The 27,252-nt window shown below is 40.0% G+C and overlaps 1 protein-coding gene across 39 annotated transcripts in view; it reads right to left on the reverse strand.

Annotated features, from left to right (window-relative positions):
• TCF7L2 (transcription factor 7 like 2) overlaps nt 1-27,252 on the reverse strand; it is a 204,118-nt gene that overhangs the window by 12,462 nt on the left and 164,404 nt on the right. For 15 of the 39 annotated variants that reach the window (XM_074959315.1, XM_074959319.1, XM_074959312.1 and 12 more), the window contains 6 exons: nt 18,072-18,204; nt 15,635-15,737; nt 12,684-12,770; nt 6,012-6,152; nt 4,790-4,949; nt 3,868-3,987 (listed from right to left, as the gene is read on the reverse strand). In XM_074959315.1, the coding sequence (XP_074815416.1) occupies nt 3,868-3,987; nt 4,790-4,949; nt 6,012-6,152; nt 12,684-12,770; nt 15,635-15,737; nt 18,072-18,204 (744 nt within the window). The remainder of the gene's footprint in view (nt 1-3,867; nt 3,988-4,789; nt 4,950-6,011; nt 6,153-12,683; nt 12,771-15,634; nt 15,738-18,071; nt 18,205-27,252) is intronic. The other 24 variants (XM_074959306.1, XM_074959313.1, XM_074959328.1 and 21 more) reach the window with 6 other exon arrangements.

The following is a 27,252-nucleotide window of genomic DNA, read 5'->3' on the forward strand; positions in this document are numbered from 1 at the left end:
AGAAGATATTTGATTATACATTTAAATCACAAAGATAGCAGCTCTTACGGTGCCTCGCAGACAACACATTTCTCTTCTTTGCCTCATTACTCTACTCAGATGGAGATGGCAAGGTCCAAGGATTTTTCCATCCCTACACTATGCAAGTGCTCTGGCTATAAGATATCTAGATCTGGATATAAAACACTTACTGTCTATTTTGGTGTGTTCTCTTTCTGTCTCCAGAACTAAGTCCACCTGCCTATTAGACCTTCTTATACTGATTCTCCTGTTAATAGCAAAGGTAATGTTGCTGGACCCATTCAGCATCCAAAGGAGTAGCATAGGAACTTGCTTTCAAAGGGAGGCATAAATTCACACCACTTCCCACAAGAGTTTTGTGATAAGTCACACCCCTTTGCTGGAAGTTTACCCATAAGCGCCCTTGTTTACCAAGTTACGCTAGATCAGCACCTCTAGCCCTGATGGTTCAAAATCCACTTAAAAACAGGCTTTGTCTGACAAGGATCTGCAGAAACTTCCCCTGCATCTTTCCGGGTGCAGGAGAAACAAAGGAGTCCTGCTAATATCGAGGCCTATGGGAGGTACAGTTTCTCAGATCAGTACGTGGAAGACTGAATGTGCCTTCTGACACCAGTGAGACCCTGACAAGGCATTCCCTAAATCCGCCTGAACTGAAGAGGAGGCTGAAATCTGCAGTTGCTAGAATGTGCTGCTTGCATCTCTGAAGAGATGGGCTATGTGTATCTAAGCCTCAATGCTTGATGTGAAATTGCTGACGATGGGGTACGATTTAACAAGCTTTGGCACCCCCATCATGCCTCTCTTCTAGATCTCTGGAAGGTCTGTTGTCCAAAGAAAGCCGGGGGGGGGGGGGGAGGAAAACTCCAAGAACTCTGAATGGAATGAAGGAGAGAGAGACAGAGAGAAAAAAACCAAACTCTGTAGATGATGTGTCTGTGTGATGCAAGGCTATTGAGCTCTCCTACTGAAGCAAGGTTCCCCCTGAAGGTCAGGGGGGGACACAGCATCAAGCCGCTGGGAAAGCATCAGCTTTCTCATCCTGTCCTTTTTAGCTTGAGAAGAAAGGGTTTCTCAGTGCTCACATGCTGAGGACAAATGTAAAGGTCCTAAACATTTAAGACACTGTACATGCCCATCTGTCAGCGACAGTCACTAAAGCAGAATGAACGTTCCTTGAAACCTCTTTTAAGCATACAGCAGGTCCTACCTCTACTCCTTATTGAACTCCCAAGAGGAAATCAGACTGCACAGTACCAAGAACTACTCAGCCCTATGGTCTGATGGTCTCAGTCCAGTCCATACCAAAGAGAATGTGTTTTTGGTGGAGGAGCTGAAATAAACTACCTCTGGATCCTAAGAAAACACCTCTCCTATGCCTCTGCCGCTAAAGAGGATGCACAAGTATTGTTTTATGCCCAGGGAGCACAGAAAGATAAGGAAGAAAGGAGAGGAAGAGCTGGAGAATAAAGGCAGCTGCGAGGGAGGAGATGAGAGGATTTTGATACCACAAATGGCAAATATAGTTATTTAAATGGTAATATAACATTATTCCAGCACAGAGATATTTGGCATTCTATAACAAAGACTGCTACCTTTTAGTGTGTTGCAGACTGTGAAGTGTCTATCCTGTTCTGTACACATCTGAGTGCACCTGCACATACAGGTATATGTAGCTATACACAAAGTGAACAGTTTAAATGATTCATGGCAGAGCAATGTTTTTGGCTATCCTAGGAACCGATTAGACACAAAGGAGACAGCAGCAAAAAAAGCAAACAAAAGTTTACTAAATGCAATTGACATCAGTTTTACAGGCTTGGCCCCCAAATCTTCAGTGAGTTCTGCAAGGAAATACTCCACTGATGGCAATGGGACTCCACCAGAGAGTTTTCAAAAATCATAATAACTATATTATTGGGTAAGATTTTAAAGCTTCTTCCAAGCCACATGGTTGTGACAGCTACAAATCTCTTAAGAATTCTGGGAGGAGGGAATATCTTTTATACACGCGGATCTGAAGAAGAACTTGGTGTGTCTCGAAAGCTTGTCTCTCTCACCAACAGAAGTTGGTCCAATGAAAGATATTCCTTCCCCGCTTTGTCTCTCTAATATCCTGGGACCAACATGGCTACAATTATACTGCATACAAGAATTTTTGGGCTCAATCCTGTAAACACTACTACCAGATGTAGAGGAAAGCGTGACATTCAACAGTGAGTGAGTGTTTTCAGGATTTGGCCTTAAGTTTGAAAGAGGAGATTTTATGCATATATGGTGGACATATCAATCATTAGGGAGAACTGGGATTGTACTATCACAAAGCGTATTACCAAATGAGCCTTTGGTAATCCCACTGGGGCTCCCCAGAGGAAATGGCCACACAAAAGAAAATGAGGAATTAATCTCTCATCTGCTAGTAGATGCTAGGCTACTGATAGCCTTTCACAGGGAAAAGAAAAAAATAGTCGAACCGCAGCAGAATGGTTCAAAAGAAAAATATGGGAGGTGACTGCTACACACCACTTATGTATCCAGCAAACTAGACAGAGAAATTTGGTTACCATTTATTTGATACTCAGACAAAGTACATTCACCTGCAAAAATACCAGCCCACCTGTCAATTTTTTTTTTATTATTAACATGTGATTGACATGCCTGGTCTGTTAAATATATTGTAATCAGAGATTTCAGTCAATTTAATCAAATCACTAGAAACGACATCATAGGTGTTGTAATGATGCTTACTCTGTACTATGGTAAAACCACGTTAAAACAGAGAGCTCTGGTAACTATATTCCTATGTAACATCTCCTGAAACAAAAACTCGTTGCTGTAATGATTATCGTTTTGCTTCTGATATTTACATGCAAGTATCTGTAAACCTGTTAATACTTCCCAAATATAGGAAGAAGGGGCATTACTACATTATTGTGTTAGGAGGTTTTAAAGCTTCTACCAAGCCCCAGGATTATAACAGCTATCAATCTGTTAAGAATTTATGGACTCAATTCTGTAAACACTTACTACCAGATATAGTGCTTAATTCTCATGGAGGAGCGCACTACACTCAATAGTAAGAGTGTTCGCAGGACTGGGGACTAAGTTGGGAACCAGACAGCTAACAGTAGCATATGCTATGAACAGACTTTCTCAAGTGGGAAAATAAATAAAAATCAACCTGAATACATCCCACCAGTTGGTTGCAAATTGCAGTCTCAAGATATTTGTGTAAAAAGACCAAACAATAGAAGCATATTAAAACATGGCCACAGTAAGGCATAACATACGTGAAATATACAACAGTAGAGCGTGGAATAATTTATGTTAACCCCACTTGAGAGCAAGACTTTCAAACACAACACGCGTTGCCAGTCCTTCTCTGAAGCTAGGATAAGTCTTTCTTCCACTTTCCACTATACTCTCACACAGGTAAGCACAAGACACTAATGATTCATTTTTGGTGGGGAAGAAGAGGAGGAATCATGGGGAGATTTTTTTTTTTTTTTTTTTAAAGGAACACATGCCTAATAGCATCTTCCAGAGATTGGCATACGGAAGGCAGACACCCTGCAAGATGTCTTCACAGAGCTTTAATCACATGCCTCACTTCTAACCGTTTACATTCTTTGCTATCCCAGGGAAGGAGCCTCTTCCAAGTGGAGGGCTGTTAATTGTACCCAATTGTTTTGGCAATGCGGGTGGAGCATCCGCTGTTTCCGCACTGGGGTCCTGAGATGCCCTTTCAAAGTAGTGCTTGTGCACAGTGTGTGGACGTAGGTCAGCAGGTTACAGAAAAACAATACATTTCTACAAACTCTACTACTGAAAAAAATATCCACCTACATAGCCACCTACATAGTTATCCCGTGCGGACCAGCCTGGGTAAAGCTGCATATGGAGCTGTCGTTCCTTTCTCGCTAGCTCATAGTATTTAGCTTGTTCTTCTCTGGATAATGCGTGCCACTGAGGTAGGGGAAGAGAAAAGAGAATCAAAAGCACAACTTTTTAAAATACAGTACATCAATAACACTCTGTGTGTGTGTTATATATATATATATATATATATATATATATATATATATATATATATATATTCCATTTTCATAAAAACACCAGATAAAAATAGATTATCTGGCACACAGCCAGTTAATATTTTATTTATGACTCTGGTTTACCCAGCTGGGACTGAATTCATCATTTATATTCATTCAGTCCTTTTGTTTTTCTGAAGATGGGCCAAAACCACAATCATTTGTTAACGGGACCAAGATCTGAACCACCTCTGGTTTTGGAAAAGCATCCCTTCCTCATTATTCCCACACTCATTCCCATATTCCGTTTTTTCCCCTAGTCTGTGAGAGTGCTAGTCCTTGTATTTACATTCTTCACAGCCACCCCACTTCCCCCAAAAAACCACAGTGAGCCATTTCTCAGGCCAAAATAACATGAAATCTGGGATTTCAAGTCCTTAGACCTGGAAATAGCATAAGAAGAATAGATCTCATTATTATTTCAGTCCCACAAGTGGCGCCACATAGCAAAATATGCTCATGAAAACAAAACACAAATACAAGCAGGAAGATATTCTGGTTTATTTTGATTTCTGTTGAAATAGAAGTTTCAACCCTATACACTTATCAAAATAATCTAGCAAAACATACCCAAAATAAGGACAACACACTCTATCTTTGCAATAGATTTTTTTTCCTGAGGACTTTCACCATATGGTTTTCTCTCTCTCATTTTGGTTACATTAGTTACCTACCCTTCGACCAAGGATTTGATTGATGGCTGCACTCTCTTTCAACGTGCATTCTGCTACGACTTTTGCTCTCATTTCCTTCATATACAACATGAACGCATTAAGAGGTTTCTTTATGTGTGGCTTCTTTTTCTCTTCTTCTTTTTTGGAGTCCTGATGTTTTCTGGATGATGAAGACAAAACAGACAGAGAATCTCAAGTGAGAACTCTCGCAAGTTCATCATACTCATCCCCCCCAATCTCTATACATAAACCCTATTAAACAGCTCTACAGCAAAACTACCTTCATTTTATACTTGCAACTTTTGCAACTGTCCACTGAAAACTAAAGGCTTCAGGGTTCTTTAGAGTCAGCGGGCTGCTACATGAGAACCATTTCCACAGTCTTACAAGAAACCCACTTGCTGTATAGGTAACCTAGCCAGATATATTTTTATCCCTTTGGGAAACAGAAGTAAGGATAATAGGCCCAGATCCTCACACTGGAATCAATGGGAATTAGGAGACTAAAATACCTTTGAGGATCTGGGCCATCATGCCTAGCAAAATGGGATCATGGTCCATGACTGGGTTTGCTAGGCACTAACACAATGCAAATAATAATAAAACACACTCCCGTGCCCCCAAATATCACTTATATTATTAAATGGGGAAAAAATACTCAGTCCAGAGTAGGGAGTACCAGGCATGTTCTGAGTACAGGGCAGGAAAAACAAGATTCTCCTTAATTCTAATCCCAGAGCTAACACCAAATCCCTCTGTGGCTTTTGGCACGTCACTTATGCCCATTTCCCCCTCGCAAAAGTAGCCTCTAATTTTGGGTACCCTCATCTCTGAGTGCTCAGTTGGATGCTCTTATGTATCTCAAGCTGGGCATTTAAAAGAGAGGCAGACAAAATTATTGGACACCTTAATTATTGGACATCTTAACTAACACACTACATTTTCCCCAGCTGTGCAATATTAATAGCTACTCACCTACTTCTCGGGAGTGTTACAAGGAATTAAGTTATTTATTATTATTATTATTATTATTATCATTATTTTGATACACAGGGCCAATGAAATTATGGTCAAATACGTTTAGCAAAACCAATCAAACCTGTTCACATATATTTTACAATAAAATCACAGCAAAGTAAAACCCGAATTTTAAAAACAGTGCGTGAAAACCCCCCTTGCACTTAGATTGTTCTAAAAATAAAACGATGAATGTAAAACTTACGAGCTGTGGAGTGAGCCAACATCACTCTGGGAAGATTCCTGTTTGACTGTTGGTGTGACTATGGCCGGATGAGGGATTCCAGTCGTATGTAAACTATGATGTGGCGGGACCATATGTGGAGGAAACCTAGAGGAGAGAAAGCTGTGTAAATCGTCAGAATAAAAATGAATGAATGGGGAGGGATGTATACACACATAAAAAAAGGCACATAACAAGCACAGAACAGCTAGACAAAGCATATGAAAGCAGCAGCATTAATTAGTGATAAATTAAACATAATGATTCTTCTAATGTCATTAAAGCCAATCTTCCCCTTCATTATCATTACTGACATGAGACATTATGATTTTTAATATCTTTAACAAAAGGCAAGTTCAACTGACGAACTTGGTTGGAAAAGTGGAATTTCAGCTACTTGCAGGGAAAGCAGCGGTGGATCCACTGCTTTATTGTAAAATTACCAGTGGCAACCAGTGAACCAATTTTTATAGTTCTAATCAGGTTGAGAATTAAGGATGACATCTTTTGTTGCATATTGACAGCAAAATAAAATATTAATGCTGCCACAATTTATATGCATTTTCGACAATCCTTGTGAGTGCCTCATTAGCCACATTTTATGGATGGAGCCAAATAATATATTTATTTGTCTTTGGTGAACCTCTGTGATATACTGTTTTACCAGAGGGTGGGAAGATCAGGGAATGAAGTGAATTTTGAACCATTAGGTTTACATACGAAGGCTTAATCCCATTTAAAAAACAAACAAACAAAACCTCAAAAAAATACTTCAGATTTTTTTTAAATGACAAAAATGTAGAGAAACTCCATCTATGCTAATTCACATAGTCAAATACATAGACATAGGCCTCGATCCTACAGATGGATCCAAAAGGAAATGTGGTCCATTTTTGCGAATCTAACTGCAGCATCAGGGCCATAAAATATACACACTAAAGCTGTTTTAAGCATATTCACAGATAACTTCTATTAAAAACAGCAACAAATAAACAAGCTTTCAAAAGAGCAATTAGCTTCGTTATTACTCAGTGGTTTTAAAAGGTTTAAAAGTAAATAAGAAAAAGCATGACCACAACTTTCTCTCAGGCAACCTCACTGAAGTCAATGGGATTTCATAGGCTGTAATCTGGCCTAGACCTTTGGCCCAAGGGGGATTTTACACTCTACAAAAACTCCAACCCCAAAATGGGCTGGAAAACAAAGTTGTGTGTTCTCTACACAATGTTTGCTATTTGTAAATGCCTGGATTCTGAGAGCAGTGAAAGTTGGCCCAGTGAAAGTTCCATATGTATGTCATATGTGTACAGCTGTAATCTGTAGCTATACTGTATTGGCTAAGGATAGGATTTTTCTTCTCCCGCGTGCATACAATGACTTTTCCTGCTAAATATCTATGTTGACAGATCTATAGATTGATCTATGCTGCAATCTATACAACTCACTGCTATATTAAGTATGAATCTGTGCAAAGATCAGAGATGTGACAACGGCATTTAATGATATTAAATCATTTCTACCCTATATTAATACATTCTTTAAGAATGTACTGTCTAAATACTTTATACTGCATTTACGCAAGGACATGGAGTAACCCTTTGGTAGATAACCTTCCAGTACAGCTTTGCAGACTTTTTTCTACTACCTGGTGGAGCTCAGGATTATTAGGAAGAAGGGGTGTTTTGGGTCTGATGGCAGAGGTGGGAAGAGATCTGACTGACAGGGGTGGAGAATTCAAAGGTGGTCAAAGCTTTGGAGAGGGAATTCACGCCTCTGGCAGAAAGAGGTGGAGAAAAGGAAGGTGGTTTGGCCTTGATGGTAGGGGAAGAGGAGGACAGGGAGTAGACTGGGCTTATTATTTTTGACTTTTACAGTTGGTACCAAAGAGCCCTCATTGGCATGGGTCTCCAAGGAGGCTGTTCAACCACTCTCGTGTCAGAAGGTCTCTCCCTCCCCGCCCCCGAAAAGACAGGTGGATGGGAGCAAGGAGACAGAACATTTGAGCAGGGAAAGGAACTTTCTCTCTGCACAGGTTAGCACAGTAGACAACACACTGGTGTTGGAGTCAGGAGACCTTAGTTCTCTTTCCATTTCTACCACTCAGCTGCTGTATGATCACGGGCAAGTCACTTCATCTCTCTGTGTCATTCTTCCCCCTCCTATCTCTTGTCTGAGTACTCTATCTAGAGTGCAAGGGACTGTCTGTCACTGTGTGTCTATACCATGTATGGCACTGTAGGGGCCCAATCTTGGGCCTCTAGGCTCTAACAGGGTACAAATAATTAAAATAATCAATAGTGGGAACTCACTGTGAAGGGATGTAAGGAGATGAGGAGTAAATACAGGGTAAAATCCTGAACCCACTGAAGTCAATAGGAGTTTTGACACTGAGTTCAATAGGGTCAGAATTTCAATCCCAATCTCCTCCCCACTCAAAGCAACCCCACGGAAAACTCTATATAAACAGATTCTATACATAAATTCTATATCTTTAAAAAAAAAAAAATCTAAACTCTAACTAAGGCTAAGCCTTTGCAAAAAAAACCCAACAGACACTCCTTGTCAGAGAAAATGAGGATCGCACTGGCATCAAGAATCTGTTTTTAAAATAACCTGTCTATAGATAGATAGATAGATAATACATATACACACACACAAATGACACATACCACATATGCCATATATTACATCTGGTCATAAAATCTCAGTTGAAACAAATTTTCAACAAAAAATATTGGTTTAATTATTTTTTTGGCAGAATGTTTAACTGGAGTGGGTCAAAAAATGAAAAAAAAAATCTATTTAAAAAGTAACCATTGTCTTAATTTGTACAGAAATTTCAAAGTTTTCTAAATTTTGGAACCAGCCCTTTTAACTGTGTGTGTATATATGCACGCATTAATTATATGTATGCAGGTGTATGTACATACAACACACACATATTGGGAGAAATCCTGGTCCCACTGTAGTCAATGGCAAAATCTTCCACTGACTTCAGTGGAGCCAGGATATCATCCATCATATTTTACATTTCAAAGACGTGGCAACCTCTATCAACAGGCAACTATCACTGAATAATCACTTGCTGATAGGTAAACTTCAGTAGTGGCATCTGTCCAAGGGAGGTTTTGTGTTTGCCAGGAACTTCTATTTATTGTTTAATAGTGAGAATGGCTTCCTTCTGAGTTAATAAACTGCAGATACAAAGTTTAGCTGCATTATGGAAAAGAGAGTAAGCTGAAGCTTGGTATTGCAAGTTTTTAGTTATGTTTTTGGCTTTCAAAGTACGATTCAAGGGTCTAATTCAAACCCAAAAGGTCAACAGAACCTTCCCATTGACTTCAATGAGCTTTGGGTGAGATCCCAAGTCTGTTCAGTTATTTATTTATTTATAATCGCATGGAAGTCAGAGCTGGGGAGTGCTAACTATGGAGTTGGCTTAATTCCAGCTTGGGTCATTACATTCTGCAAAACTAAATTTCCCCTGAAATTTCCATTACAAAAGGTATTCTTCACTGCCACTGCATAACTGCTGTATAGTGTTACAGTGCACTTTCAGATTATTGCCAGGTTTCACTTCAGAGGTGGCTGCTTTTCAGTGGTGGGTGTAGTGTTTACCCATCAGTTTGTTAAGTTAGTTACACTTTGCATTAAGGATAAATTTATAAATAGTTTATAATGGGGTAATAAAGGATCAATAGATAATCACGCTGCAGTTATTAATAGTGTTTCCAGTGTCTGGTTGGTGTTATAAGGACATTATTAGAAAGTTATAAACAACCCCTGGACACTAACAATTGATTAAACAATTATTAATAATTTATTAACCCTTCATAAACTATTTATAGTTGTGTCCTTAATTATTAAGTGTGACTATTAAGATGGTAAAGACCCTTGGGAATATTCTGGGCAGAAAAGCACGAAAAACATGCAAGGTCAATACCACAGTGCAGGTAATTATGGGTACACTTTTTAAAACTGTTTTTAAAGAATGTGGACTAGGGCCTTCGGAGGGGTGGGTATGTGAGCCTGGGTGTGAGAGACTGAGTATGCATGTGTGTGTGTGTGTCTGAGAGAGAAACTGGAATATGCCACTGTTTTTACAGCCACAGAGCGAGCACATAGTACATTTCAGAGCTACTTCCATTACACATTCAAAACTCCTCTCCAGCATTGTGCCTACGTACTGCAGGGTTTCCAGAACCGAGCAGAGTCATGACAGGACATGCTTCTTGAAGAGCCTGGGCACATGTGGGGGAGTTCATGATGGAGTAGCAGCCTTTTGTCTGAACTACCTAGCTTCTGAGGGTAAACTTTAGACTTGTTCACATTGCTCACCTACGGATGTGTGCAGGTGTGTTTCATATGTGCACTCACAGATGACATGACATGTGAGAAAACATGCGCATAACTACACATTTTAAGGTGGTCTGTCCATAGGAATTGCCCATACTTGGTAAAATACAAAAGGAGTTTTTGGGCAGCAACAAAGAATAAATGTGTCTAAACATACCGCTCGGTATCCATATGTGTGTCTGTGCACGTGTGTGTAATATAAATACAGATAAAAAGGAAGATGGTGTGCGTGCGTGCACGCATATGCAAACACCAGCCGTGCCCCCAGCCCAGTACACACACCTTTGCCTGAGAAATTCCTTTCTTCAGACAAGATTCCCATGAATTGCAATAAACATCCTAACAATTCTAAGCAGCTCATTATATACCCCTGTCTGCTTTTATGGCTCCAAGCCAGAATATAATGATGAGCCTTAACTTGTTAAGGACAACTAATTTTTTGTTCCTAGCTGTCTCAGGGGCTTCTCCCTTACTCACTCTCACTTTACTTCACTGTTGACATGTTTCTGTTAACTGGATGTCATCTGCCTGCCTTGATTTTATGCACAAGCAGTGGGATGCATTTTTCTGTGCAACAATTCTGCTTTGAGTTGCATTAGATTTGTCATTATTCTCTCATTTCCCCCTTGCACTTGTAACATTTCATCTATTCCTGCCTTATTTTTTGAGCCACGGTGCACCCACATTATGGTTTATACATGATCTTGCTCCCTTTGAAGCCGGCAGATTTCAGAGCCAGCCCTCGTCAGGAGAAGTGCCTGCTACCAATTTAGCAGGCTGAGGGCCCCGAGCTCCAACATCTCAATCTAAAGGGGGTCACAGGGTGGCACAAGCGAGTGTCAGCAAGTGCTGTTTAATTGCCAATCTAGGCTTCTCCACGGTGTTTAAAGTATAATGACCCATCACTTAATTCTGAGAAGTCCTGGCCCTGCTGCTGAATGGAATGAATATCAAAGGGTGTGCTAGAACAGGGCAAGGATCCTACATTCCCTATAACTGCCGTAAGTATAATAGACCTGTACTTCTGTAGTCCCATTACCACAATAATGTATTTAATTTGCTGTATACTTTTTTTAACTAGCTACCTTTCATAAGGCCTGTCTTGGGAATACAGCATCCCCCCAAAAGAAAGAAAGAAAGAAAGAAAGAAAGAAAGAAAGAAAGAAAGAAACTACCCTCACTAATAATAATTAAACTAAACCAAGTTCTACTTTGCCTCACCTCACACCTTCAAATCTTTTGTACATATTTTAAAGACTAAACAGGAATTGTCACTTAATTTGCAGCTTTTCCTCAGCCCTGGATCTCTGTCTGCACTGGGCCCTTTTATACAAATTTAGGTTTTCAGGCATCTCTTTTCATTCACTGTATCAACAAGTGAACGTTCTGTTATCAAGTTTATTCTTTATTCTCTAACACATACAGAGTGTTTCCCCACTCACTCTCCAGCCCTGGCTACAGGTTTCTGTTACTCAAGGTAGGAGTTACCATTCTCTACTCAAATCTTCCTCTGTACTCTAACCTGCATGTATTAACCACAGAGATGTAGGCGAGCGGGAAGCGGGGGAAAGAGACGTGGAACCTTGCTATGTAATGCATGCTAATTTAATTATGTGCCATCATCAAAATGGATTAGCTGTTTCAGCCCATCAGGAAAGTCTAAACCTCCACCGATTTAATTAACCAGACTGAAAATCAGATGAACAGAAAATAAAACTATCATTAGGAGCAATTAGTGATTACTTAAACATAGTGCTGCCAACCAGTTTGTAAATAAAACTAGCAGCCCCTGGAAAATTAGCTGGAATTAATTGGAGATAGGGAGGAGGACAAATATATACTTCTAAAGCTTTAGAGGGTCAGGGAGGTACTTTTATGTTGACTACTAGTGTTTTGAGCTCCGGAAAGGGAAAAAAGCACAATAACCTTCCTTCCAACTCAGCCTGAATAACAATAATACACCCACACCCTCCCCTTTCTTACACAGAGCACTGCTCTGGATGATAGCCACTGAGAAAGCAGAACGTGTCAGGACTTCTTGCTTTTTCAATGTCATGGACTACCATATTTTTCAATTAGTCGGCTTTAAAAAACACAGCCCCCACCTGCCAAACCTTGATGTTCAATGGCTGTGCTATAACTCCCTTTCTCATCAGATGGGACAATTCTGTTTTTTGAAAACTGGAAATGACTGCAAATCCAGAAATGCATTTTCTAGATGAAAAACGCTTCTCTACAGAGAATGTTAAGAGGAGTTACATTTGCCCTTGATTCAGGACCTCAGTACTTTGAACTCACCTTGACATGGAAGCATTGACAGTCAGAGCTGTTGGGTAGGGATGCCGGAATCCCCCTGTTGTGATTGGGTAAACTGGTTGACCTTGCCTGGAAAGAAGAAGGGAAAAAATAGTGAGAGAAAGAAAAAAGGGCTTAAAAAAAAACCCCAACTTCTCTCTGCACAGTAAGCTTTATTCTCATTTGATCAGAACAAAAATCTTGGGGATTGTACAGCAAGGATCAAAGGAAAGAAACACAGAACAATTTGAATGCCATAAATCTGATAGGAATGGCTAATTAAATTTTATAACCTCTGCTTATGTCAATAGAGACCCTCTCCCCAAGCTGAAACTAGGTGTTTTGTTGTAATAATTAAAGGCGAAGTCTCGCTTGCTTTAATGGAGCCATCACACTAATTGAGGGCTACACATCCAAAGGAAAACAATAATGAATGTAAATTTATACCAAAATAAAGTACAGTGAATCAAAGGACTTCAGTTGCGCTTTGGGCCTCTTTCGGTATTTAGATCTCGGTGAGAAAACATTAAATTAACAGAGCTTAATTTGTAGCCTTTTGTCAGATTAACAAGTGTTGACAAGAGTTACCGGGGGAGAGTCCCCAAGAAGTATTGTGGGTAACCAATAGACAATCACACCTCATTACAATAATTAAAAAATACAGCAACATGCAAAACAGCATACTCATGAAAGACACACAACTTTTTCTGATTGAGATTTGTCTGTGCTGGCTAGTTCTTTTTATCTGTCCTTCAAATATATATCAGCTGTGCTGGTAGGATACTTATTATGTTTTGTTTTTTAAGCATAACCCATTTGAGATAACCAGGCCAGTTTAGGATAGGTGTGTCCACTAGCTAATTGTGACCACAAAAAAGGTAGAGAATTTAAAAATAAAAACCCTTATCTACCTTTGCTGGATGTTTGTATTATTGTTTAAACTAAAAAAAGGATTCGTTTTTTTAATGATGGGATTATTGGTATCAACCCATAAAAAAGGTCCCACAAAAAGAATGTAAAAATTGTGAGTAGATAAATAAATACAGCAGGGTAAATTGATGGTTTGGGTTGTAAGCCTCCTACCTGATATGCAGGTGAGTGTTTCCACATGCATTAGGAAACTGGCCACCAAATCCTGTGGTTATATGTACCTGCATATGGCAGACATGATCTAATGCCCAAAGGTGACACGTATGCCCACAAAATGCCAAGACACAATAAGGCTGCACTAGAAAGGAGAAAAAAAAGGGACACCTGGCCATGGCTAAGAGATGAGGGCACTTTTATCCATTACTCCCTCACTTTAACTTTACAGTTTTTGGTCACAAGCTGAGTTTATTTATTTTATATGTCAGGAGTCCAAAAGACTCAGGTGATGCCTGAGAACTATACAGGTTGGATGCGAGGAAAAAAAAAAAAAAAAAGCCAGTGCATACAAGTGTGGGTCCTGCATCCTAAAGGTAAGCTGGTTTACCGAGCAAGAGAGAAATTGCCACATACGTACAGGGATTCGGTTTAGATAGAACAATGTCTTGGGCTTCTGTTTCTGCTAGAGCTGTGCATTTCTGGTGAAATTCACCCCTTTGGACAGGGCCAGCACAAGGGTGAGCTTCAAACCCCTTCTCTTCCTAGTGTGAAGACCCCTTCATGCCCTGTAAGCACCAAGCACCATAACCCTGTGAGGAGGGGAAGTGTGTGAAACAACCTCTCATGTGGGCTTCTGAGGAGGGATCACTGAGGCCAGGTCATGTCAAGGTCTCCCTGAATTCACATATGCATATCCAGTGAATAGGGACTCCACATAGCTGGAATAGAGACCATGGGAGGACTGCACTCCTCCCCCAATTCACATCCTCGGGTCTAGGTATATGTATGAATTTTATGGTCTCCTACTCAGTTCCTTATATATATATATATATATATATATATATATATTCCATTTCCTCAAGGACAGGTGAACTTCATCCTATGTGGCTAGAGCAAATAACCTAGAGCATAATGCAGTACTCATGCCCTTGGGCAACTTAGCCTGAGCTTCCCAATATCAATGAGGCCTGAAATATCTTTTATATGTGAATAAAACATCTTATGGTAATAAAGAATTATACTGTAATGCAGAGACCCCTTTCTTCCAGGACCTCAGTGCACTTTACAAACAATAATCAATTAAACTGCATAGAAGCCCTGTGGGGCAAGGAGGTATTATAAACCCATTTCAGAGATGGCAACAGGTACCAATGACTCACAGCATTTCATTTGAGGGACTCCCATTCCCTACAAGTTCTACGTGTGCAAAAAATAATCAAACGGACATTCCCGATGGGGTGTTTTGTGGTGGGTTTTTTTGGCCACCTTTAATCTGAACTAATTCACTTTTCTTGTCTTTAATAAAAGTTCACTCCTAAGTTGCTGCCTTTTCAACCAGGTGTCACCCATTTCGCCAGCCAACGTAAACTCTGCCCATCCCCACATGGAAAACAGGGACTCATAGCATAGAAGAGCAATGCAGTTGTAATTACAGAGTTACATTAATGGTGACATGATTTAAACAAAAAACAAAAAACGCACACCCCTGAAACCATCATCAGCCACCACAAAATCAAACTCAGGGGACTGTGAAAAATGAGACATCCAGCAAAAATGTATTTATAAAAGTGTTTTCATGGGGGGTGGGGTGAGGGGGGGGGCTATGAATTTATGCCTCACAGGCCATCGGTTGGTTAAAGACCACATGTATAGCGATGACCTAGTGCCCATGTTTGCTTAATAGCATATGACTTGGTATCAGAGCCCCAGGTTTATTTAATCTTTATTGAGTAGTTATCAGTTCACCCACATCATAAAGTGGCAGCTGGCAAATACACTTATCTCAACACATATACACACTTATTTTTACATTAAAAATTATACATGTCAAAAAACCAAAATGGAAATAAAAAAATGGAACTCCTTACTGTGGTACTAACCATCCTAGCGGATGGGGGATTTGCCCTACAGTGCCCGGTGATAACGGATAATAAGGAGATATATCCGGAGGATGCGGAGGCCTTGGAATTCCTAGGGAAGAGGAAAGTGAAATGGCATAAATACTGGGTCAGGAAAGGAAATAAAAGGGGGTAGAAAAATCAAATAGGTTTCTATGCCGTGGTTATGCTAGTGACTTTGGTTACTAGTTCCAAGAGTTGGCCCACTGCCTCAACCTCCACTTGCCAGAATGGGCCACTTTGTATTGTAAGTAAATGAGATTCATCAAAAGACAGGGGAGGTTTGATCCTTCCTACCCTGACACCAATCAAAGACCATTATTAATTATTTGTATTGCAACAGACCTTACAGTTCCATCTGGACCTGGACCCCACAGTGCTCGGCGCTGTACAAATAGAACAAAAAGATGGTCCCCTCCCACAATCACTCTGGATTTTTCTCTGGATGGAGGCCTCAGCCACTCCCCTCCATTCCGAGTAAACCTCCAAAATAAACCATATATTTCCAAGCGGTTCCCCCCTTTTGGGTGCGCATGAGGCATTTGGTTTTGTGTCTCCACTCTATCCTAAAATCTTGAAGGCGAGAAGACAGAGTCCTGACAGTGTTTGGTAAAAAGAAGAGGCGTGGGGATATTTTAGTCCTGTTGCGGTACATATTCAGAGCTAAAGGAATTCAGCTCCAAATATAAGATCTGATCTTGCAACCCTTACCTTTGGAGTCAATGGGACTTCTTCAGGTAAGGGTTATAGGACTGGGACCTTCAAATAGTATGGCAGAAGCAGAATTAAAACAGAGAGCATTAAAAGGAAGGGGCACTGCATTCATGGCTGAAAAAGTATTTTTTTTAAATCACTCAGGAAGCTTTTAATCTCTAAATTAAATCTCCTTGTGTGACATTTTCATGCAGACACTGTTTTTTCTCCATTACAAAAACCAAACAGATTAACTGAGCTTTAACCATACAGTGAGCTATTTGCACACTTGAAAGAATGTTCACAGAAGAAAAGTAAACAGTCTACAGACGTTAATCATATGTTTTACGATAACCATTTAAAAGCTATTCCCTGTACTGCCATTATTTAAATGAGTGGTTGACTATGCCATTCACTTTACAGGGATGGCTAGATGGCTCCTTTTAAGCCATGCAAAGTTAGCACTAAATACAATTAAAAGAAAGCCCCAGCTGCGGTGTGTAAAGTGAACAACAGCTAATAGTGTACCAGTTCATTCACAGACTGGGGTTTAGATAATTTATCTGCATATGATAGGCACGGCATAGAGCAATTCTTTCAACAAACTCTGACATGTATTCACTGTTTCAAATTTGCCTTCTAATTAACTAGCAGGGATTTGGATTAACAAAAACAAAACACTGCCACTGAGAATTCTGTGGAACTTGAAAAAAGGAAGACTGACCCTATCGGTATCAGGACACGCAGTAAAACACCCATGGCTGGCCAGGGTCAGCTGACTCCAGCTCGTGGGGCTCAGGCTCTGCGGCTATAAAATTGCAGTGTAGATGTTTGGGTTGAGGCTGGAGCCTGGGCTCTGAGAACCCACAAGGCTGGAAGGTCCCAGAGCCCAGGCTCCAGCCCAAGCCCGAACGTCTACACTACAGTTTTATAGACCCACGGCCTACGCTCCCTGGGCCCAAGTCAGCTGACATGGGCCAGCCGTGGGTGTTTAACTGGAGTATAGACATATCCTATATGACTTCTCTGGGGCCTCATGTTAAACAGAGACCCCTTTTTAAAGTTAAAACAACATGTAAATTCTATTCTGCTAAGACCAATAAATCTAGGCAGGGTTTTACATTGCTCTATATTCAAGAAGATTGCTCTTCAGGGTGAACTGAGACTTGGGTAGACCTACATTTTGGGGGGAAAAGCTGCAAGCGTGCAGATGGAACTAAAGCAGCACGGGTGGATGGAAATTCAACACTATAAGAGAAAAATGGCCGAAACCCTGACACAGAAACAATGGGTATGGGGGAATCAGAGAGATTCATTTTGAAACTGTCTGCGACCTACCACCTTTAAAATTCCAGCTGCAATTTTGTAAGTGCAGATCACAGAATGAACATGTTTAACTCCTTGGGTTGCTCCTGCAAATCAGGCGGAGATCTAACTGTATATTCTTTGCTCCAACTCTGCTGCACAGAAATACAGGCACAGATGACTGCAGGCCCAGTGCTCCATGTGCAGCTTCCTGGGCCTTTCATGAAAACTCAGCCCGATAGGTTTATATCTAAAGTTTCACTAATTTAGGAGAGTGATTCAAAAGCAAATTGGATTCTCTCAGGGTATTTCACAACCGTTTGCCACTGCAGCATGGGAAATCCACCCCTCAAAACAAACAACATAGACGACTTCCTCCAACCCCCTCCCAACGAGACTCCCCACCTACCTGTTTTTGGATCTACGTCGGCTGGTAAATGGGGAGGAGGGTTTCCTGGCGTGAAATGCTCATTGCTGTACGTGATAAGCGGCGTGAGAGGGTGTACGTGGTGCGGGTGCTGCACAACCGGCACTTTGTTAGACTGTCAAAAGAAAAAGGGGATGTGGGGGGACACCCTTCGTTAGCAATGCTGCACACTCATCCCCCCTAACGCCTTGGGGATTATCTAAAGAAACGTACGTTGCCACAAGGTTGTAACATGATTCTTATGTTTTCCCTCGTGTTTCTGCAGCAATTTCCTTCCCCCTCCCCCCATTCCTGTTCACAAGTAAGTGGGTAAGAATCTTTCTTTATTCTCTTTGACCCTTCGTGCTCCCTAATGGGGCAGTAGATTTTTTTTTCTTACGACTTCTCACGCTTCACCTCTGTGATGCATGCAAGCTCTTCAGTGAGATGCTGATGGAGTCCCCCAGTTTAATTAGCAAGAGTCCCAAATGCTTAGTGACCTGAAGGTCTTTCCCTTCTCTCCCAGCTACCAGTCTACATTTTACAATTCTTTTACAAAGAGCCTGCATAAAAAGTCCTCGTAATTTTGAAGTATTCCCTTCATCTGGCAGCACTAAACTGCCAGATGATCACCTGCATATTTTATGCATATTATAAGAGACCTGATTCATTATCAATTCAACAGATAGCACTAATAAGATGCTGGATACTAATAAGTGGATACTGACGAATTGTGCTACCCAAACATGCAGATTTTCAAATAATGGCAAGAATGTAGATACAGACACTGAAATGAAAACTCATTGGGCCAAAACAAAACAAAAACCCCACCCCAAAAAGTCACGCAGATATCAGAGGGTTTTTTTGTTATGTTTTCATAACTGGCAAAATTATTCTCTTTCTTTCTTTCTTTCGAAAGAAATACAGACCGAAAGAAAGAGCAGGTTGAACTGTAACTTACCCTTACAAGATCACAAAGAAAAAAATTAAGCTGAAACAAGTGAACTGCTGGACCATTTACTGCAAGTAATCCAATTGCAAAAAACCCTATTCCCCACAGAGGATTTTCACTAAAATCCTACAACAGGGACATTTAACCAGATTAGGTACCAGCAAAGATAAAGAGGCTAGTATTAGATGATGAATGGATTAGAGTCAAGTTTCATTTTAGAATGTGTCTTCATTTCCTTTTATTACTTTAAGTAAGGAACAACTTGCATTAACATCAAGTAAAAGGAATCACATTAAAAGAAAGAAGGGATACTTCAGCAGCGCCCGCGAGCGCCACTACAGTTCAGGGTCTGTCAGCGTTTTCATTCTACGCCCCATTCCTAAAGGGCACGAGCATTCAGAGGGCTGAAACTTGCCAGGACAAGCTGTCAAGCAGATATTTTTTTCCCAGTGCTGTATTAAACAAAATATCACTTGAGCTCAGTCTGAATATTTTGGGCCTCTCTTAAAAGCACATTTAATTTTTATTTCCAACTTTTGTTAAAGGGTGATCATTTCTACAGCAGGAAGGGAAAAAAGCATACTGAATTTTGAAAGATACCACACATCTCAAATGCAGGTTAATGTCTGACCTATCTTCTATTGGGGGCAGATTCAAATAATAGTTTGTGAGCTATTTTCCATAACTTTTGCTTTGTTTTTATTTTATTTTTTAATCTCTTCACACAGTGGCACAGGCCAAATAGTAGCTGTGTGACATAGATCATGGCTAGTATGTGAAATCCAATGCTGCCAATTACAGTGTATTGTGCTCACAGGATCATCGGTCGTGTCATACAGACTTCAACACTTGACCACAACAGTTACTCTGGATTTACGCCAGGGTGTCCGAGGGCTGGATTTGGCCCCTTATGAGAAAAAAGTCAATTGAACTATCCTAACAAAGTTCTGTGTTCTTAAGAGTGAACTATCCTAGGAAAGTTTGGCAATACTGAAAACTTTGGTAAGGGTTTCAAATAAGTCATATTAGGTATTGTTCAAAGAGACACACATTGTCCAAACTACCAAGCTTCTCCATGCAGCACCATGTGACATTCTGTGCAAAGCAACTGTCTAAAAACTACGGATCACCAAGAATTATAATTCCTGACAAGACGGAATCACTGGCCAAGAGATTTGTGAATCTTTATTGTTGGGTAACACATGGTGTGACTGGTAAGAGAGGCACAGAGAAGCAACTGGGAGGGCACTGCTAGACATCAGGTTGGAAAAGCATTCAGCCAACCCCAGTATGCTAACAAAATAAGGTATGGCTTTTACAGAAGGTTAATTTTTTGATAGAAACCATTAAACAACCCAAGCTGATTACCGGAAAATTAAAAAAAAAATACCGAGGGAACAACTTTGGAGGGTCAGACAAACTGACAAAAACAACAACATTTAGAATAACGCTGGCTTTGCATACTTATCAGCCCCTGTGGTGGCCTGGCTCTGACAGTGCACGTAAACTGTGTGAAACCACCACCCACTGGTCTGATGTTCCAAGAGCCCCTGCAACACCACTGCAAAATGGCGTGAGTCAAGCATGAAGAGACAAATCATCATTTTACTTAACACCTTGCCAACAAAGAAACGGAAGTCTGAGCCTGACCCTGCAAACCTTTCCTCAGGTGAATAGATTTCATTCATGCAATTGGGTCCCTCTGAAGTCAAAGGGACGACTCATGCGAGTATGGGTTTATAGGATCTGGGCCTTCGGCTCTTCCCAGCCCTGTGATCATGCTGGAGGAGGCGGGGAGGAGCGGATTTGGGGAGGTTGGGGAAATTACAGTTGCATTTTAAACACGGCAAAAAAAAAACCCAAAAACCAATCAAGTCGGATCGGAACTGTATCACCACACTACAGCCAACCTAGATTTCTCTGCATTTGTATTATATTTAATATTCTGTATTTAGCAGATCAAAAAAGAAGGGGGGGGGGTCTTGCCTCAGTGTGAAGAGAGCCAATAATTTACAAGAGGAAGAGATGAATGGTTTAGAAGAACTGCCAATTATTCATAAACCAAATAAACAAGCTAGTCTTTAAAGCAGCATTACTGAACTATATTAAATAAGCGTCCTTGAAAAACAGCACAAGACAGGATTACGTTGTGGGCAAGGGCAGGCTTAATGCTGAACTTGCTTCTCACGCTGAAGTCAATGGGAGCTTTGCCTGAGTCACAAGTGCCGTCCCTAACACTCCGCAATGGCTATAACAAGGTGTATCATAAAAGTTACAGATAGTAAAGACCTATTAGATCATTTTAGCCCATCCCCCTTGTCAATGCATCATGGCTCTCTGTAGTATATTTTCTAGTACTTTGCCCAGGATAGTTTAAGATATAAGATAAAAGCCATTCTGAGAAAATGGAATTTCTTTTCTGGAAACAGCAACTTTAAACATCCCATTCATGGTATGACATGTGAAAAGTGGAGCCGTACCACTACATATAGATTAGCAACAATGTATGCAACAGCAGAAAGAGAATCCCCCAAAATACACATCTACAGCATACCAAGGAACCTGATAGGAAGCCCCTCCTCCTAAAGCTCCTAAAGCAAGGTATTTAGTGCTTTGGATTGAAGGGGGGAAGAGGACAAAAAATACAAATTACAACAAAAAGTTTATTTTTCTTTATTGGCTATGTCTGATACAGGAAAGATGAAAAATTGGACCCATGTGGAATCAAATCTCGACACAGAAATTTGATACTGCTTTGGAAATGCATAACCAAAGATGACTCAAACCATAACTGAACCTTCAGTATTAAAAAGCAAAGCTGAATTGTGGACTGATACAGAGTGGGGAGACATGCAGGGTGTTGGGATGTTAAAATGAGTGTGCATTAAATGCTGACAGGTGCCCCCCAAAAGAATCCAAATAATTTGGTTGAGACTTGCTGGCAATTGCGTGTGAAATCACTGTGCATTAGTTTTTGCTGCATGGTAATGACATTAAAATGAAAGAGCTATATGTGTGTAGAACCGTCTGCTATGAAGGTAACGCATCCCTCCAATTAATATTTTCAATCTACTGAAGAAGGGAATATAAGCTGTATAATGATTAATAGCTCCTCAATCACTAAAAGCACCCAACCCTCTAATCCTTGCCTGCCTGAGTGATAATGTAATAATCACACTTTGTTCATTTCACTGGAGATGCAAAAATAAAAACTTTTAATAGGAAGTTTCTGTTACTGCAATTCCTGTATATCAAGGCACAGTGTGACTCAGGTGAAAAAAACCTCTGTATATATTCAAAGTAATGTTACCAAGAACACAGGGTAAAGTATAGCACAGGAAATAGAAAATCTATTGTGCCAGCTTAATATGGCATCTGAAAAAACGGATACACAAAAAATACAAAAACACAGAAAATTCCTTAAGACACTAAGGAACTTGGAATGTAGCTATTACATTGTTGATGCAGAAGCCTTTCTTGGCCTAACTAGCAAGCCAGGCACCCTAACCTTGAATCTCCCTTGTTTTCTTAGTCAATACCCATAATTATACACTGAATAGCTAACGGTGAAGGGCAAAAGGGGCTTTTTGCAAGAAGCAAAGCTTAAAACCTTCCCGTTCTATACACACAGTTCCTGTGACTACAGTGTGGGGAAAGACCCCCTTGGCTGACCCCTAACCTTTCAAGTGTTCTTAAAGCATCAAGTTCTGCTAACCTGCAGGAGATGTTCTGCCACCATCCTAGACACTGCTACCCACCTCCCAAACTGTTCATAATTTGGAACGTGGCAAGTGAAAGATTGATTAGGCACTTGTATCCAAGACCCCCCACCCTTCCTCCACTATGGGTAACCTAAGAGGAATGAAAGCTTGCCATTCACCTCTAAACCTATTAATCAACAGATAGTGAAAACAAATGGAGCTATAGCTCCGCCTGTCTTTTTTTGCCATGTCCTCCTCTTCAATACTCCCCTATTGCTTTTCCTTTCTGCAGAAGAAAGATGGGGTCTGAAAGTGCCTTTATGAGCCTAGTACAATAAAACAAAAGCAGCACAGAAGAGGGTTTGTCAGTCTTCTCCCCTCCTCCAGGGTGGATGTAGAAGATCTACAGTGGTCTTGAATTACGAGGCCCTCCCAGGGACTGCTCTCTCTCTCCGCCAGCTAAGGGTACTTATTCGGGACCAGTTTACAAGAAAAATAAGTGTATACCTTGTCTCCGTGTGTTTTACAGGTGCTGTTGTTATAGTTATGCTGATTGCAACCAGTAAAATATTAACAGAAGTTAACAGCTGCAGAGAGCCAGTTAAAGAGTAAAGAACTGTCTTTTTTAAAGGTTGATCTCTGATTGGTCTTACACATTGGTGAATCTTTTTATCAGGAAACTAGGTCAACAGAAAAGTCTTAACAAACAGAAATATTCTCCCAGGATTTCAGTGTGCCCAGCAAGTCAGACCACCTGTAGACAACTGCTACTGCCTTCTTCACCATCTTATTCAAAATGATCAAGTAACAGCTCTTGCTGGGCACTGTTAACTTTCACAAGGTAACACCAAACCCAAAGTGCCTTAACATCAATAATTCAGACTGATTTCAAACAAAAAACAAAACAAAACACTAAACTAAGATTAAAAAAACACAGATGGAGAATTTCCTTTAGGAATAAAGATTTAAGTCAATTCTGCTTAAGGTACTAACTGGACTTGGAATGTGTGTGGTTTTTTTTTTTTTTTTTTTAAAGAATGCTTAGTCAGGTGTGAAAACATTTGCTCCTGAAATCTACTTCCCCTTGCCCCATTATAGCAAATACAGTGGCCTGAGCCCTTTCGCAGTTTTACGTAGCTCATTTCTGCCTAAGGTCCTGCCCTAAGCTAACTGCCTATTGTAACAGAGGACAAGGCCTCTATTGATAACCAGAACTCTCCCCACTAAAAAAGTCTCATTTTCTTCCTTCACACAAATGATGACAGAAGCACAGACAACCATGTGTAGGGACAATATCCCCCACAGACAGCGCTTGACAACCCCCCTCCCCCCCCCGCCCCAAACCACAAACACTCTTGCACTTCTAACCGCTTCCTCGCTCTCTTTATTTCAATGGCTTCTTCGTGGCTGCAGAATTGTTCTAACAAGGACCTACCTGTTATAGAACAAACCAGCCAGCTTTCCAAAATCTGTCCTACCCTGAATTTCTCAAACAAACACAAAGACAGTTTCCTGGCTTGTAATGCTCTGCAATTCACTTAAGAAAGTGAATCCTTTTTTCCTTTTGAAGTCCTCTCTGAGTTTTGAAGCATCACACGTTCGCGCACCGCTCCGCACTCAACATTTTCTGCATTCTTCCTATAGGAAGATGCACTGAAGGGAAGGGGGGCGGGGGGGGGGAGAATCTTTAAGATGCGCAGGAAATTTCCACTTAAATTCACAAAAAGGAAACTGAACTGGTGACAATTACAAACTAGCTAGTTTAAAAGAAAGGGAACCAGATCTTGCATGCCTACCTACTGCTTGTTACGTATTATGCAGAACAATTAAAAATATTAGTAAAGCCTTATTATTTATTATTAATTGTTATTATTTATTAATAATAATAATTATTATTATTATAAGAAGAAGAAGAACTGTAGAGCTGGTTATCAATTAAAGCTGGCCAGGATGCTAATTTTGCAGCAGTTAAAAAAAAAAAGAGAGTGAAAAAATGATACTTGGTATCAATGATACTAGGTAAACAGTGCTAGAGTTCTTGGGCCATGTGGAGTTACAGTAATGCTGGGTCTGAAGAGAAAAGTGCCCGTTCAGACAGAGTAGAACCTTTAGAGTTCTTTCAAAACCTGCTTCCCGTTAAGTTTATGAAAGTCAATTTTTGCCTCGCTCATTCCCAATTTTTTATCAATAAAAGAGAACGCTCTCGGTTGCATTTCTTCTACCAAATCTTTCCAACACTTCAACGAATCAGCCATCCCCCATGTACGTGAGTTGTGGCCTACACAAATCCAGACTTCTTTCTCTTACCATTATTTTACCGCATCACAAAATTATAATCAGTTAGGTGAACAAGAAGATTTCCAATATGAGCGCCACTGGGTAGATGCTTGGTTTCCTGAAGTTTGAGACACCTGAAAGGACCTTTAAACCACAGACCATTTTTCCCTCTCTTAGCATGAAAGAAAGAGGGTACATTGTTCCTTTCCCAACTTGGCAAATATCCTTCACCCGCTTCAAACGCCATCGTTGATTCCCGAACAGACAGGATCCACTTTAACAGTGAGCAAAGAAAAGGAACAGCATAAGGGCCAGAACAGGAGGACATGTGAATCACAGAGACTAATGAAATTGAAACAGGCATAAGAGAAGAAAAACACAGATCCTAATTTAAGGATGAGAAGGGGAGAGAAAACAAAACTCTGGATTAGAATTCAGAAAAGATGGGGAGGAGGTAGACGTGACTGAAAAAATGGGTGATCATGCAACTACCTTATCTCAATTTACTTAGCACGAATAACTTTTTACATAACAGTTCCAACAGTGCAGTGATTAAGCTTTTACCCACTGCATAGTACTGTGTCCCTGTAAATGCCACATCATACAGAGTTTCCCCTCTTACATATAAATCACACATATTTCAGCACTAAGCATATGCTGCAGGAGAAATAACTACATTGATTTTGTACAGAGATCAGTTATGTGATCTAAAGCGACAGCCAGAATATAGGTTTTATTTAAAAAGCCCAGTAACTTTCTTAAAATAAAAGGAAGGACTTGTGTATGTATCCTTATGCATTTTTGACTATTTCAGTAATACCAAAATGATTAAAGCATTAATGCTGATAAACATGGATTAAATAAACTGTGACACCATATTTCTATTACATTTTTCAAAATACAGAATTCTCAGATTGTGATGTACTGCACTGTGGACAGCATTATTTAATGATAATATCTGACTGTACCAAAGTGACAAAACTTCATCTTCAAAACACTTCCATTTTTAACTGTGATCATTGCTCATGTGCTAAAAATTGTATGCAATGCAAGAAAACAATGGAGCCATAAAAATGGCCTGAAATTAAGCTCCAATCAATTATTTTTAAGACCCTAAACCTTTACATAAATGTGTGTTGGGCCACGTATGTTAGAATTTGAACACACTCTAAAATATCGTAGCGGGAAAGAAATTAATTTACACAGAACTGTCAGGCCTTTCGCCCAAACCTCAATGAGAGCTTTCCCTAAAAATACAAGTCAAAAGGCTTTTTCACTCGTCTCACAGAAATTGTGTTGTGAAAGAAGAAAGATATGAATAACTATCATTTTCACCACTGGAAGAGAATATACACCTTTACAACACTTCACCACATCAAGACTTTGTAGAAGAAAAGGCAGTAAATCCACTATCAAGGGAAAGTCATCAGCGCCTCTATTCTAAGGGCATAAAATAACTCCCTCTTCCTAAAGATAATGACAATACAGCAGACAGGAAAAGAAAACTTCCTGTCAAACTGGGCTGCTTTCTAAAAACATTAGCTGTATAATTTCTCTCTCTCATATGTATAATTAAGGAGAATGTACAACTGGTTAAATTGGCTGGTGTACTTTTTATAATATATACTAATATGAGAAAACAACCGATGGAGTTCTTTTGGTTATGAATATAGAAACACTGCAGCAAGGCACATTCTACTCTGTATTGATTATAGTTCAATTAAAAAAAAAGTTTTTTCTTTCGTCACTGAGCAAAGAATCATTTCTATACGGACTCCCTAAAATGTGCATCTTACATGCCTTGGCTATGTTTTTGAAGAATCCTTTCCTATAAAATTTAAATGCTTTTTACAAAGTACAACAAAAACAAGGGATTAAAAACCACTAGACAAATATTTGTAATGATTTCCAAAGAAACTTAGGCTCGTTCTTATACTTCAAGTGTTGAATCATGTCATTTCCAAAAATCCTAATTGTTATACACCTGCCAGGCTTCAAATAACCTTTTCCCTTAAAAACAAAGAATTTTCACGTTCAGGGTTCTCAGTAAAAGAAATAACAGAACTGAATTCTTGAAAGCTTTGAACTAAAAATACACAAAAAGATTTAAATGAAAGATATAGGGTTATATTACCCGTGTGAATATGTTACTGCGTGTATAATATACACATAATACACTCATACTTTCCCCTTGTTGTTAAACATTGTTCAATAACTATAACATACACACACACCCCAAAAAAGAGAAAAGGAA

The sequence above is a fragment of the Natator depressus genome, chromosome 7, assembly GCF_965152275.1.
Source record: "Natator depressus isolate rNatDep1 chromosome 7, rNatDep2.hap1, whole genome shotgun sequence".
NCBI lineage: Eukaryota > Metazoa > Chordata > Testudines > Cheloniidae > Natator > Natator depressus.